General features: G+C 46.9%; 1 protein-coding gene across 1 annotated transcript in view; it reads left to right on the top strand.

Moving 5' to 3' along the window:
- LOC105473722 (myosin heavy chain 13) overlaps nt 1-14579 on the top strand; it is an 82594-nt gene that overhangs the window by 34966 nt on the left and 33049 nt on the right. The window contains exons 14-21 of the mRNA XM_071082346.1: nt 152-270; nt 1340-1489; nt 1584-1754; nt 2863-3172; nt 6356-6429; nt 6520-6607; nt 13240-13357; nt 14190-14313. Coding sequence (XP_070938447.1) covers nt 152-270; nt 1340-1489; nt 1584-1754; nt 2863-3172; nt 6356-6429; nt 6520-6607; nt 13240-13357; nt 14190-14313 — 1154 coding nt within the window. The remainder of the gene's footprint in view (nt 1-151; nt 271-1339; nt 1490-1583; nt 1755-2862; nt 3173-6355; nt 6430-6519; nt 6608-13239; nt 13358-14189; nt 14314-14579) is intronic.

Genomic DNA, 14579 nt, shown 5'->3' with positions numbered 1-14579 from the left:
GTACAGATACGACAACATGAAAACATCTAAGAGAATGACAGAAAACACTTTTCTTCCAGAAAACACTTCTTTCTCCCCAGAAGCCAGGGGCTGACTGGACACTTTAGCAGCTACTGTTTTTGCATGATGCCATTTTTCTCTCTTCCTTCAGTGGCTGACAAAGCCGGATACCTGATGGGACTGAATTCTGCAGAAATGCTGAAGGGCCTGTGCTGTCCAAGGGTGAAGGTTGGGAATGAATATGTCACTAAAGGGCAAAATGTCCAGCAGGTAATGGAGATGCTCTGATCCGGTTGATTGAGATCTTTTGTTATTTGAGCCATTGTTTTAAAGTTCTTTCAGTTGCAGGTGTCAGAAAATGCACATGAAACCAGCTTTCACATTAAGAGAAAAATCATTTTTAGGCTTCAGAGGCAACCGAAGGAATGCAAATCATTGAGTGCCCATTGGATGCCATGAGGACCTGGAATTAGAAAGTGAAGAGCCCTCTGGAGCCAGGCAGCCTCCCTCCAGCTCCTCTGGGGTTCATGGGCTGTTGACTGTCTCCTCTGTTGTGTCCTTGCTAAGCAGATAAGTTTCCTGGACCTCTCTTGCCTGTGGCCACCCCATAGCTCCCAAGTTTATATCTCTGTGTTTCCAGCCTCACCCTGAGACTGAAACCAGTGTCTTTTGATCCCAATTCCAAATTCTTAGGAGAGATACTCAATTAATCCAACCTGGATCAAGTGTTCACCTCTGGTCTAATTAAGTGTGGCCAGGGGCTGGAGTCATGTGCTATAACCACGTTGTTGGAAAAATATCTTTGTAAATAGGATAGTTCTCAAAGAAAGGGGAACAGCGTGGGCTGGGCAAACACCTCACAAAATATTTAATATTATGTTGAATGATCTGAAATTGCCAATATTCAATTGCTTTTGATTTTCTTTTTTTCTTTTCTCTCTCTTATTTTTTTTTTTTTTTTTTTTGAGACAGAGTCTCGCTATGTTGCAGGCTGGAGTGCAGTGGTACAATCTTGGCTCACTGCAACCTCCGCCTCCCAAGTTCAAGTGATTCTCCTGCCTCAGCCTCCTGAATAGCTGGAACTACAGGCACATGCCACCACACCTGGTTAATTTTTGTATTTTTAGTAAAGACGGGGTTTCACCATGTTGGCCAGGATGGTCTCGATCTCCTGACCTCGTGATCCGCCCGCCTCGGCCTCCCAGAGGGTTGGGATTACAGGCATGAGCCACCACGTCCAGTCAACAGTTTTTGATTTTCAAGTCAATTTCATATGTTTCAACTTAATGCAGCCATAGAAACACTAACTCAAGGGTTGAGTGGGTGATCCTTTTTCAAGGTGACCAACTCAGTGGGTGCTCTGGCCAAAGCCGTCTACGAGAAGATGTTCCTATGGATGGTCACCCGCATCAACCAGCAGCTGGACACCAAGCAGCCCAGGCAGTACTTCATCGGGGTCTTGGACATTGCTGGCTTCGAGATCTTTGATGTGAGCTGTGGCCTTCTACTCTCTTGTCTGCTTTGCTGAATCTCCAATGTATTTTCCAAGGTCACTCAAATTCTTTGGTATTTGAATCACCCAGTTCAACAGCCTGGAGCAGCTGTGCATCAACTTCACCAACGAGAAACTGCAACAGTTTTTCAACCACCACATGTTCGTGCTGGAGCAGGAGGAGTACAAGAAGGAAGGCATCGAGTGGGAGTTCATTGACTTCGGGATGGACCTGGCTGCCTGCATCGAGCTCATCGAGAAGGTAGAGAAATACTGCTCCCCAGGTCAGCTCCTCCTTGGTGGGGACCCTCCCCTTCTTGCTCTGATTCTTTTCTGCTCACAGATTGGTGCCCCCAGCCCCCAGGCTGCAAGACTTCAGAAAGATCAGTGAATGTCTTTGTGCAGAGAGAATGAATGTCCTAAATCTGTTTTGACACTTAAAAAGGCTTATTGGGTCATTAAATCCAAGGGCTCAGTTATCTGCAAGAATGTGATAAAGCCCCAGTAAGGACTGTGGCATTTCTTATCTATTTGACTTACCCAAAGACCAAAGCAGGCGGAACCGTGCAGCAGTATGGCTCTTGGAGGGATGTTACTATGAAAACAGGAGTGGACATTAACTTTTTTTTTTTTTTTTGAGATGGAGTCTCGCTCTGTCACCTAGGCTGGAGTGCAGTGGCGCGGTCTTGGTTCACTGCAACCTCTGCCTCCCAGGTTCAAGCGATCCTCCTGCCTCAGCCTCCTGAATAGCTGGGACTACAGGTGCCCACCACCACGCCCGGATAATTTTTTTATTTTTGTTTTTTTTTTTATTTTTAGTAAAGACGAGGTTTCACCATGTTGGCCAGACTGGTCTCGAACTCCTGACCTTGTGATCCGCCCGCCTCAGCCTCCCAAAGTACTGGGATTACAGACGTGAGCTACCATGCCCGGCTGACATTAACTTTTTAAAAAGGAATTCTCATAACATTTGAGCACTGCTCATGTTGGAATGAGTATATCTTCCTAAGGTGGCTACTGAGAAATTGAGACATTATTGTTCAAAATACTACTCACATTACTTTATGGCTATATATGAAACTTTACTTTTTTTGTAAACCTATTGAAAAAAGTGTGCTACATTTATACACACATAATTTCATCCTATATTCTTTTGTTCAGCAGCTATTAATTAAGCACACACTTTATGCCTAGCACTTTCTAGTCATCCCCCAAACAGACCAAGAGACTTGCTCCCCCAGAGCGTACATGCCAGCGTTCCTAGTACCGGAGTGAAAGCACCAAAGAAGTTCTTTTGGCTTCTCCAGACCATGGAGCATGGGTATGCACTAGTATATGTGGAGGTATAGACTCTGTTATCCTCTTTCCAGCCTATGGGCATCTTCTCCATCCTGGAAGAGGAGTGCATGTTCCCCAAGGCAACAGACACCTCCTTCAAGAACAAGCTGTATGACCAGCATCTTGGAAAATCCAATAACTTCCAGAAGCCCAAGCCTGCCAAAGGCAAGCCTGAGGCTCACTTCTCGCTGGTGCACTACGCCGGCACCGTGGACTACAACATTGCCGGCTGGCTCGACAAGAACAAGGACCCCCTGAACGAGACTGTGGTGGGGCTGTACCAGAAGTCTTCGCTGAAGCTTCTCTCCTTCCTTTTTTCCAACTATGCTGGTGCAGACACAGGTAAAATTCTATTATTTTCTTTCCCTCTGTGGGACGTTCTATGTAATTACTTCTAACCCAGAGCTGCTCGTGAAGAATCTTGGAGGGATGTTACTATGAAAACAGGAGTGGACATTAACTTTTTTTTTTTTTTTTTTTGAGATGGAGTCTCGCTCTGTCACCTAGGCTGGAGTGCAGTGGTGCGGTCTTGGCTCACTGCAACCTCTGCCTCCCAGGTTCAAGCTTCAGCTGAACTTCAGACCTGAGCTTCAGCTGAGTATGATGTTTCTGTCTTTCAGCTCCATTTTTCTTCCTCCTGCTCTTATTCTTCCTCTTCTGTCAGAGATAGAGCTCTATGGAGGTAAACAGGACTTCTCAGTGGCCACAATAGTCAACATCACATTGTTTAATAGTTTTCTATTGAGGTATAATTCACGTATAATAAAATTCCCCCTTAAAACCATGTAGTGGTTTTGGCCGGGCACGGTGGCTCACGCCAGTAATCCCAGCTCTTTGGGAGGCCAAGGCGGGGGCCGATCACTTGAGGTCAGGAGTTTGAAACCAGCCTGGCCAACAAGGTGAAACTGCAACCTCCGTCTTCCAGGTTCTAGAGATTCTCCTGCCTCAGCCTCCCAAGTAGCAGGGACTACAGGCATGCACCACCACACCTGGCTAATTTTTTGTATTTTAGTAGAGACAGGCCTTCACCATGTTGGCCAGGATGGTGTTGATCTCCTGACCTCATGATCCACCTGCCTCGGCCTCCCAAAGTGCTGGGATTAGAAGCGTGAGCCACCACGTCCGTCCCCATGAGCAGATTTCTATTCCTAGCCTCTGGCAACCACTCATCAACTTTCTATCTCTGTAGATTTGCCTATCTGGGCATTTCATGTAAACTGAATTATATACTGGATGCTCTTTTGTGTCTGGCTTCTTTCGCTCAGGCTACTGTTCTCAAGGTCTGTTCCTGTTGTAGATGTATCAGGACTTTGTTCTTTCCGATGGACAAATAATAGTTCATTGTATGAATAGATCACATTGTGTCTGCACATTCATCAGCCAATGAACTTTTTGGCTACTGAGCATGATGTTGCTATGAACATCTGTATAAAAGTTTATATGTGAACATATATTGGCAATTCTTTTGGGTATATACAGTACCTAGGAGTAGAGTTGCTGGGTCATATGACAGCTGTGTTCAAAGTTTTGAGTAACTTCTGAACTCCTTTCCAAAGTGGCTACACAGGGGCCAGGTGTGGTGGCTCACACCTGTAATCTCAACAGTTTGGGATGCTGAGGCGGAAGGATCATTTGAGGCCAGGGGTTCAAGACCAGTGTGGGCAACATAGAGATCCTGTCTCTAAAACAAAACAAAACAAAATAAAATAAAATAAAATAAAATAAAATAAAATAATTAGCCAGAAGTGGTGGTGCACACCTGTAGTCCAGCTACTTGGGAACCTGGGCTGGGAGGATCACATGAGGTTGGGTGACTGAGATTACAGTGAGCCATGATGGTGCCACTGCACTCCAGCCTGGATGACAGAGTGAGACCCTATCTCAAATAAATAATCAAGTAACACAAGCCAGTATCACTTTTTAAGATTACCAGTAAATATACTTTTAAATAGTTACCAACATAGAGTTTTAACATTATATGCCATTTTAAATGCATACATTTAATAAATTCATACAATATATGAAATATAATTATTCATTAGACAATGAGATCATTTTTTAAAAATGAAAGCCTAATATCCTCTGGGCAAGTGAATGTAATAAATGGGAAATGGGCACATACATAAACCTCAATGATGAAAACCATTTTCTTTGAATCTGATCACAATCTCTCTGTAACTACGTTGCATAAACTCACCTAGACATAACATCAACTCTAACATAAGACCCTGTGTGGATGTGGATTTGGGGAAGCGGCTTTCCTGCCTTCCCTTCCCCGATCCAAACAGACATTCATGCTAGACCCCAGGGACAAAGTGGGGTGAAGGGAAAGGAAGATGGGGGAGACCGGGACATGGCATTTTCCCCCAAGGCTGCATCTTGATTAAGTATCAGAGAAAATTGAGTCATTCGGAAAAAGTAGACTCCAAATTAAGATGGTAAGTTGCGTTGTTTCTTTTAGGAAAGAAAAAAAAATCAACTTATAAAATATTCTTGAGAAAATTCCGTGTTACTACTTTCAGTTACTTACTCATTTAGAGATAAACAGGGATTAAAGAAGAAAAGGAGGTAAATTCGTGAAAGAAACTACAAACATTGCCAGGCATGGTGGCTCACACCCATAATCCCAGCACTTCGGGAGGCCAAGTGGGCAGATCACTTGAAGTCAGGAGTTCAAGACCAGCCTGGCCAATATGGTGAAACCCATTTCTACTAAAAATACAAAAATTAGCCGGACATGGTGATGCTCGCCTGTAGTCCCAGATATTTGGGAGGCTGAGGCAGGAGAACTGCTCAAACCCGGGAAGCAGAGGTTGCAGGGAACCTGGGCATCGCAGTGAGACTCTGTCTCAAAACAAACAAACAACAAAAAAAGAAAAAAAAAAGAAGAAAAGAAAGAAAGAAACTACAAACATTAAGAGGGACATCTCAATCTTGCAAATTATTCAGTTTGCTTTCAGGTCTGATTTCTAAAGGAAAGCACTCCCCTTTTATACTGAGAGTTTAAGTTATACTCTCAGTTAAATACTACCCACACCCCACTCCCACCTCGTTCCCACAATGATAAAGCTGAGGGTTCTCAATCCTGGATAGTTTGGAGGCATTTTAAAAACAAACTAACAGGCCAGGCACGGTGGCTCACACCTGTAATCCCAACACTTTGGGAGGCTGAGGTCAGGAGTTCAAGACCAGCCTGGCCAACGTGGTGAAACCTTGTCTCTCCTAAAAATACAAGAATTAGCCAGGCGTGGTGGTGCGCACCTGTAGTCTCAGCTACTTGGGAGGCTGAGGCAGGAGAATGGCTTGAACCTGGGAGGTGGAGGTTGCAGTGAGCCGAGACTGTGCCATTGTACTCTAGCCTGGAGGACAGAGCGAGACTCTGTCTAAAACAAACAAAGAAACAAAACCTCAGGTCTCTCATGTCAAAAGGAAACCAGAACCCGGGACTGGGAAGGGGTGGTTCAGGAAGCCCACTCCTGGGTCCTCTGGGATACATCTGACATGCCCTTCTGTGTCTGTCTCTAGGCGACTCCGGGGGAAGCAAGAAGGGCGGGAAGAAGAAGGGCTCCTCTTTCCAGACTGTGTCGGCCGTGTTCAGGGTTAGTGTTTTGGCAGCTTCCACATCCGATTGTTTTTCTGCCCAGTGAAACGGCATTTGCTAAATGTGCTTGTTTTGGTTTATGTCCCAGGAAAATCTAAACAAATTGATGACTAACTTAAGGAGCACCCACCCTCACTTTGTACGATGCCTGATTCCCAATGAGACCAAGACTCCTGGTAAGTACCAGCAGATCTTGGCAAGTATTTGAACAGAACAGGCTGCCCCGAGATAAATGCAGAATTCTGTGGGTGTGCTCTTGGAAAGAGGGATGGTCTGTATCACTTCTGAAAGCGGTCTCTGAAATAGGGTTGCCAGATTTAGCAGGTAAAAATACCGGATGTACCCAACACAAAGAAATGATCAATGTTTGAGGTGATGGATATCCCAGTTATGCAGATATGATCTTTGCACATTTCACGCTTGTATCAAAATACCATGTGTACCCCACAAATATGTTCAACTATTATGTGACCACAAAAATGTTAAAAACCGAATGCCGTATTCAATGTTATTAAATTTCAATTTCAGATAAACAATGAAAAATGTCTTAATATAAATGTGACCCATGCACTATTTGGAATATACTTCCTCCAAAAAAGTATTCATCGTTTATCTGAAATTCACATTGAATGGCACATCTGTATCTTATCTGGCACCCCTACTATGAAATCATATTCAAAATATTGTATGTGTATAGGCACATCAGATCCACAGCTTTCATAAGATGAAGGCTCCGTTGGCCTCCTTTACCCCAAGGTTAAATACCACTACATTAGGTAAATAATCATCTTAGGTATCCCATAATCAAACTAGCATCAGTAACAACTGTTTGAGGCCGTACTTCATGTCAATCACTTTGTTATATTATCCCGAATCCTTGCAACAGCTCTCTGCAAGATACACGTATTGATCTCCAGTTTATAAATGAGAAAACTGAGAATCAGAGACTATGTATAAATATAGAACCCCGTGCAATAGAGGACTCCGTTCACTGTCACTTCATCCCGATTTGCAAACATTCTTGGAGTCTAGCTTTTTCAGTGTTATTTGTCACAAAAAGGAAAACCAACTGCCACGTGGAGCTGTGCCTATGGGGTAACGCGCTCACCAGCTGAGCTGTTCTATGCCCAACACGGGCCTCCCAGTTCAGGATTAAACATCCTGCCTCTGCAGCATTACAAGTAAACAGAGGTATAGATTGTCGGGGAAAAAAATATATATAGTTCACCTGTTACCACGTGACCCTAAGCAGAGCATCTGAGCATTTTCTGCCTCAGCTTTCTTGTCTATAAAACAAGGATACAAGTGGCATTTTTATCTATTATTTCCTTCTTCAATAAGCAGTCATAAAGTGGTTACTCACTTCGCAAGTATCAGCTCATTTAACCCACCTTAGAGGGTTGTCGTGAGGGTTCAATGAGTAAGTGCAAGTCAAGCATTTACAACAGGGCTGAGCACATTGTGAACACCCAGCAAACGTTGGATGTTTATCATTATTACTATTATTATCATCATCATCACTCAGAACTAGAAACTGTAACTCCCCAATAGCCAGGTGTGTTATAGTTAGTGAAATTGCATCTTCCATGAAAGTTAGGTTCTAAAGTCTAAGTCAAAGGTAATAACCAGCTACATCACTGTGATATGCATTATTTGGGGCATCCTGCAGCCTCCTGACCAGTGACCCAGCTTCTCCAGTGTTGGGAAGAGTGGTTTCTTTGGTTAAGCATCACACAAAATCATTGGCTTTTATGTAGGTCTTGGAAAAAATCCATTTCCGTTACTGTCGGCGTTGAGTACATGCTTGCATAAATCAAGCATGCTTGTGGCCTGACTCCTCTCTCAGCAGATGGCCTGCAAGGTGGCAGGAGATGGCTTTAAACTGTACCTCTGGGAGGAAGGCTTTTGGTAATCCACTGGCTTACATTATTTTCTTTTTTCTTTTGAGACAGAGCCTTGCTCTGTCGCCAGCCTGGAGTGCAGTGGTGCGATCTCGGCTCACTGCAACCTCCGACTCCCTGGTTCAAGGTACTCTCCTGCCTCAGCCTCCCGAGTAGCTGGGACTACAGGCGCCCGCCACCACGCCCAGCTAATTTTTTGTATTTTTAGTAAAGATGGGGCTTCACCATGTTGGCCAGGATGGTCTCGATCTCCTGACCTCGTGATCTGCCCGCCTCAGCCTCCCAAAGTGCTGGGATTACAGGCGTGAGCCACTGTGCCCAGCCCTACCTTTTCTTTGGGAAGGTAAAGGTTGCTGAAATGTCTGTCCTTTTCTGTTGTGTTTGCTTCTCCTTAGCTCCGGCACCTACCTCTCTGTTTTCATGTCCATTTCTGGGAATGGCCCAACACTGATACAGAAGCCTGGTGACACCTTAGAAAGCACCTAGTGTGCCCTCTTTATTTTCTAGAAGACTAGAGACTACGGAGATTTCCATGCCTCACCCCAGGGCACCTAGAGCAGGGGCTGGGAGTCACAATCCACGATCAAATCTCAAGTTCCTCCCCACCCACAGGCACATACGGGGTTTGCTAGTTGTTCTCCCGAATCCTCCGGGGCTTCACAGGCACAGGTCCTGTGCTCGTCTGCTGAACAGGGAACCCTCAGGCGCAGGCTCCAGCCTCTACTCCTCTCGTTCTCCTCGTGCAGCAAACCTGGGGCCTGCTAAGTCTGTGCTGCTGGCTCACCAAAGGCTGGCTCGCTGCTGTTTTTAAATGTAGGTTTTATTATTGTTAAGGGATGGAGAGGCCAACAGACCAGAAGATGGTTACCATTAAAAAGACAGCCATGGCTGGGCATGGTGGCTCACGCCTGTAATCCCAACACTTTGGGAGGCTGAGGCGGGTGGATCACCTGAGGTCAGGAGTTTGAGACCAGCCTAACATGGTGAAACCCTGTCTCTACTAAAAATACAAACATTAGCCTGGCGTAGTGGCGCATGCCTGTAATCCCAGCTACCTGGGAGGCTGAGGCAGAATTGCTTGTATCCGGGAGGCGGAGGTTGCAGTGAGCCGAGATTGCGCCACTGCACTCCAGCCTCAGTGACAGAGGGAGACTCCATCTCAAAAAAAAAAGATGCAGTGTTCGAGAGGAGGGGGCCTGCCACAGAGCGCCATGAGGGGAAGCACCAGGGCTAGGTTTGGGGGTGGGGGAGTAAGGAGAAATCACAGGCCAGAACCTTGAGGGTCGTTCCCATGGGATGGAGTCGGTGAGGAAGCATGAACAGGCCCAGCAGGTTCAGCACTGGCAAGTTTGAATGGTTTCAGCAGACGTCAAAATGTAGGGACTTTCTCAAGTTGGCCGGTACCCGGGGCCCTGAGGTGACCAGGGCAGGGAAATATTGACCCAGAGTGTAAGAGTCCTGTGAGAGCCTGACAAAGGTAGGGGTTGGGGATTAACGGCTTTGGATAGTTGGTTTGCATGTGAAAGATGTGCTTGCAGGAATTTGTTTGCTATCTCCTGGAATTAGCTAGCCCCCAGGAAGGGCAGTCTCTCCTGGGCCGGCAAGGCCCCAAGATGCCAGAGCATCATAAGATACAGCATATTTCAAAAGTGTGGCGAACACCACTGCCCATGGAGGCAAAGATGGCTGGAGAAAGGAGTGGGATGGAAGTGATACACTTGGAGAAGTAAAGAGGAAAAACCCTTCAGCAATTGAAGCGGAAGAAGGAGAGAATAGCTCAGGGAAATTTTTAGAAGTTTTGCACATTGGTACAAAAACCAAAGGAGGCCCTTTACATGGACCTGATAGAAAACAACTCAGGCCAGGTTTGAGGAAAAACAGAGCAAGCCCTAAGAGAACTCAGCTCAGGATTCCGAGTCTGCACAAACCAGAGGGGCCCTGTGAGAGAGGAGAGTCCCGTATCAGCTCTGCTACGGCCTTGCAAAGCCCTTCACCTCTCTGGGCCTCAGTCTCCCCCAGGGCCCTGCCACCCCATAGGATGCCTCTGCAGGAATTAGAAAAGATCTCCCAGTCCAAGTGGGACACGGCCCTTAACAGGATGGACAGCCTGGCAAGCATGGTGGCAGCTCTGGCCTCCCCACCATAAAATGATGGTCCTTTCGGCTTTCTTCTGGCTCTAGAAGCTTCAGTTATCTTGTAATTATGCCTTTTTCTCTCTGCTCCCGGCGCTTAAGAAGAAGGAGGCCTCAGCCACATGGTTAACGCAAGTGTTAATCATGCCTGCTTTCACCATTTTAACCGCTATACTGATCTTTTCTCTCTCTCTCTCTCTTTTTTTTTTTTTTCCAAGACAGGGTCTCACTCTGTCGTTCAGGCTGGAGTGCAATGGTGCAATCTCAGCTCACTGCAACCTCTGCGTCCTAGGTTTAAGCAATCCTCCTGCCTCAGCCTCCCGAGTAGCTGGTATTACAGGGACACACCACACCCCCCAGCTAATTTTTTGTATTTTTAGTAGAGACAGGGTTTCACCATGTTGGCCAGGGTGGTCTCGAACTCCTGACCTCAGGCAATCCGCCCACCTCGGCCTCCCAAAGCGCTGGGATTACAGGCGTAAGCCACCGCGCCCGGCCTGTACTCATCTTAACTCAGTTAATCCTCAACCGCCTGACGAAGTAGATACTACACGTTGCATATCCCTTTATCTGAAATGCTTGGGACCAGGAGTGTTTTACACTTTAAATTTCTGTGGCTATTGGAATATCTTATGAGCCTAATGAGATATCTTGGGATGGGACTAAGTCTAAACACAAAATTCATCTGTTTCTTATGGGTCTTATACACATAGCCCTAAGGTAATTGTATAGAATATTAATTTTATACGTGAAACAGTTTTGGCTGCAATCTGCCTCATAAGCTCAGTTGTGGAATTCTCCGCTGTGGCATCAGGTTGGAGCTCAAAGTTTTCAGGCTTTGAATTTTCTGACTGGGGATGTTCCATCTACATTATTATCCTTATTTTACAAATAGAGAAATTGAGGCAGAGACAGCCCAAGTCCACAAAGCTAGTAAACAGCACAACTGGGATCTTAACCGCTCAGAATCATCATCTAAGAGCTCATGGGAGTCGAATTAGACCGTTTCTAAGGTTGTCTCCACATCGGCAGTTCTATGAATTTCTTTTTTTAATTATTTTATTTATTTATTTATTTATTTAAGACTGAGTCTTGCTCTGTCACCCTCCTGGAGTGCAGTGGCACGATCTCGGCTCACTGCAACCTCCGCCTCCCGGGTTCAAGCAATTCTCCTGACTCAGCCTCCCGAGTAGCTGAGACTACAGGTGCCTGCCACCACGCCCAGCTAATTTTTGTATTTTTAGTAGAGATGGGGTTTCACCATGTTGGCCAGGCTGGTCTCGAACTCCTGACCTCAGGTGATCTGCCCACCTTGGCCTTCCAAGTGCTGGGATTACAGGTGTTGAGCCGCTGCACCTGGCTGGTTCTCTGAATGTCTGAGACATTTTCTCCTTGCTCTTAACCATGTTTTCTCTAGAGAATCACCGCCTGATAGGACTTTCAGAAATGATTAAATGCCCCATGTCTGCACTATTTAATAGGGTGGCCACCGTTACAGGAAATGTTTACATTTACATGAAAAGTTTTAAAATGTTAATTAATTTTTAATGTTAATGAATTTAAATGTAAATAGCCACATGTGGCTGGTCACTACTGTATCTGACAGTGCAGCTCTACCAAAGCCTTGAAAAATCATCTAATTGTATAGTGATGTCTCCTCACAGCTACCAGGGAAGCATGTGGGCATTCTAGAAGCTTCCCTAAGGTTAAGTCAAGGCCAGCTTTGGCCCCACCCCCCTCCCAGCAACTTAGGGAGCCCACAAAGAGAAGCCATCAGGTTGCCGTAGCCCCTCTCCTCTAACCCCTCACACAGACCTGAGACAGAATTTTCTCCATCCTAGTTTGATCTGTGCCTGACCCAGGCTGGTTACCACGAGCATCCATGTTACCTCCCCAGGGGGCATGCCCCTCTGGCTCCTCTCCTTCCAGCCAAGCTCCATTTCTCCCCAAATTCCTAGAGCAGGGGCTGAGTGGTCAGCAGATGACCGCCTGCCTTCAACCCACCTCTGGGTCCCCTCCCATGGTCTCCTCTTCTCTTTTTATTTCTTTATTATTATTATTATTTATTATTTTGAGACAGAGCTTCACTCTTGTTGCCGAGGCTGGAGTACAAGGGCTCAATCTCAGCTCACTGCAACCTCCGCCCCCTGTGTTCAAGCAATTCTCCTGCCTCAGCCTCCCAAGTAGCTGGGATTATAAGTGTGTGCCACCACGCCTGGCTAATTTTTGTATTTTTAGTAGAAACTGGGTTTCACCATGTTGGCCAGGCTGGTCTCGAACTCCTGACCTCAGGCGATACGCCCACCTTGGCCTCCCAAAGTGCTGGGATTATAGGCATGAGCCACTGCGCCCAGCCGGCCTCCTCTTCTTTGCTGGGTTACTCTTCTGCAGCCGCAGCCTGAAGATTTTTCCAACTCCATCCTCGTGTAGATGCAAGAAGACATCTCAGGTTATCCCACAGGAAGCCCAAGTGCACCCCGCATTCACTCTGCCCCCTTTTGCAGCCTTGCTACAGAGTCAGGGCTGAGGACAGAAAGCACAATGCTTTGGCTCTTACTGCCATGGTTATGGGGTGCTAGCATCTCCCCAAGAGGTTGGGATTATTTCTACTGTGGGACCTGCAGGCAGGCTCCGGCCACTCCCAGCCCTGACTCTTGGAGCTGGCACTGACTCTGCCACTCAAGTGTGGATGTGCTGGAGGGTTTCATGGTGCCTCAGACCACCAACAACAAATGAAGGGGTCACAGGAACACCTCTGGGACGTTCTCTCTCCAGGTGTGATGGATCACTACTTGGTCATGCACCAGCTGCGCTGTAACGGGGTCCTCGAGGGCATCCGGATTTGCAGAAAGGGATTCCCTAGCCGGATCCTCTATGCTGACTTCAAGCAGCGGTAGGTTCCCTCTCTCCTGTGCATCTCTCTCTTTCCGAGGGCAACTTCTGCATTCCCCAAAGACACTCTTCGGCCTGGGTATTTGCTGAGCTCCCAAGCCTCCCAGAGTTTCCACGGACTTCATCTCTTGCTGGAGGAACTGACACTATGCCCACAGTGAGTGCTGGGCACTCCAAGTGGTTCCAAATTCAGAGCCCAGACCCTCTAGCCTGATTGTGACTCTAGGCCAGGATGTCTCAACTTCCGAACTATGGACATTCAGGCTAGACATTCAGTCCTTTATTGTGGAGGCTGTGCTGGGTGTGGGAGGATTTTAGCAGTAAGCCTACCCTCTACTCAGAGATGTGGTAGCCAACCACACCCCTCCCGGCTAAGCTGTGACAATCAAAACTCTCCAGACATTGCCAAATCACCCCCAGCTGAGGCCCGCAGCTCTAGACTAACTCTGTTCTCTGAGCCGCCATTGGGGTGTGCAAGTCCAGGCCTCATCCAGGATGGAGGACAGGAAAGGACCTTCCAGAAGTAGGAGAACCAAGGTCTGCAGGTCATGGTTGATTTCAAGGCTCTTTTAAGCCAGAGAAGAATCATTTCCTCTGAAAGCAAACTTCCCACCATGCACTCAGCTGGGCTCCCTTCTTTTCACGCTTCTCTCCCACCCACTGTGGCCCCCTTGCTAGAATCAGCCCCTAGCTATTCCCATCTCCCAGACCAGCTGTACAATATTCCACTTCCTCCTAAGGCTGGAACAGGAGAGGATTCTAGAAGGCCTGGTCTCAGCTATGAAGCCTTTCCGGGGATTGGAATCCATCCGGGAAATGTCCTCTCTCCTTAGGTACCGGATCCTCAATGCCAGTGCTATCCCTGAAGGGCAGTTCATTGATAGCAAAAATGCCTCAGAGAAGCTCCTGAACTCCATCGATGTGGACCGGGAGCAGTTCAGGTTCGGCAACACCAAGGTGAGTACAGGCGAGGCTGGGACCCCCCTAGTAACCCCACAGCCCTGGGCTGCTTGTTAGCTGATCCCTTTCCCCTTCTGGTGCACCTGACCGTCCTTGCCCAGTCGCCCAGGTAAAGGGAGCTCTGTGTCTAGGTAGAGAGAGCTTGTCTCCCTGTTGGTTTGTACGTGGCTGGAAGCTTAGACTGGAATCCTGAGCCCCACCATGCAGCAAGGATGGGAAAAGCCAATGGGGAACTCTAGTGTCCCAGAGGTAAGAAAGAGCCG

Source organism: Macaca nemestrina, chromosome 17, assembly GCF_043159975.1.
Source record: "Macaca nemestrina isolate mMacNem1 chromosome 17, mMacNem.hap1, whole genome shotgun sequence".
Lineage (NCBI taxonomy): Eukaryota > Metazoa > Chordata > Mammalia > Primates > Cercopithecidae > Macaca > Macaca nemestrina.
This window is presented reverse-complemented; position numbering and strand designations above follow the sequence as displayed.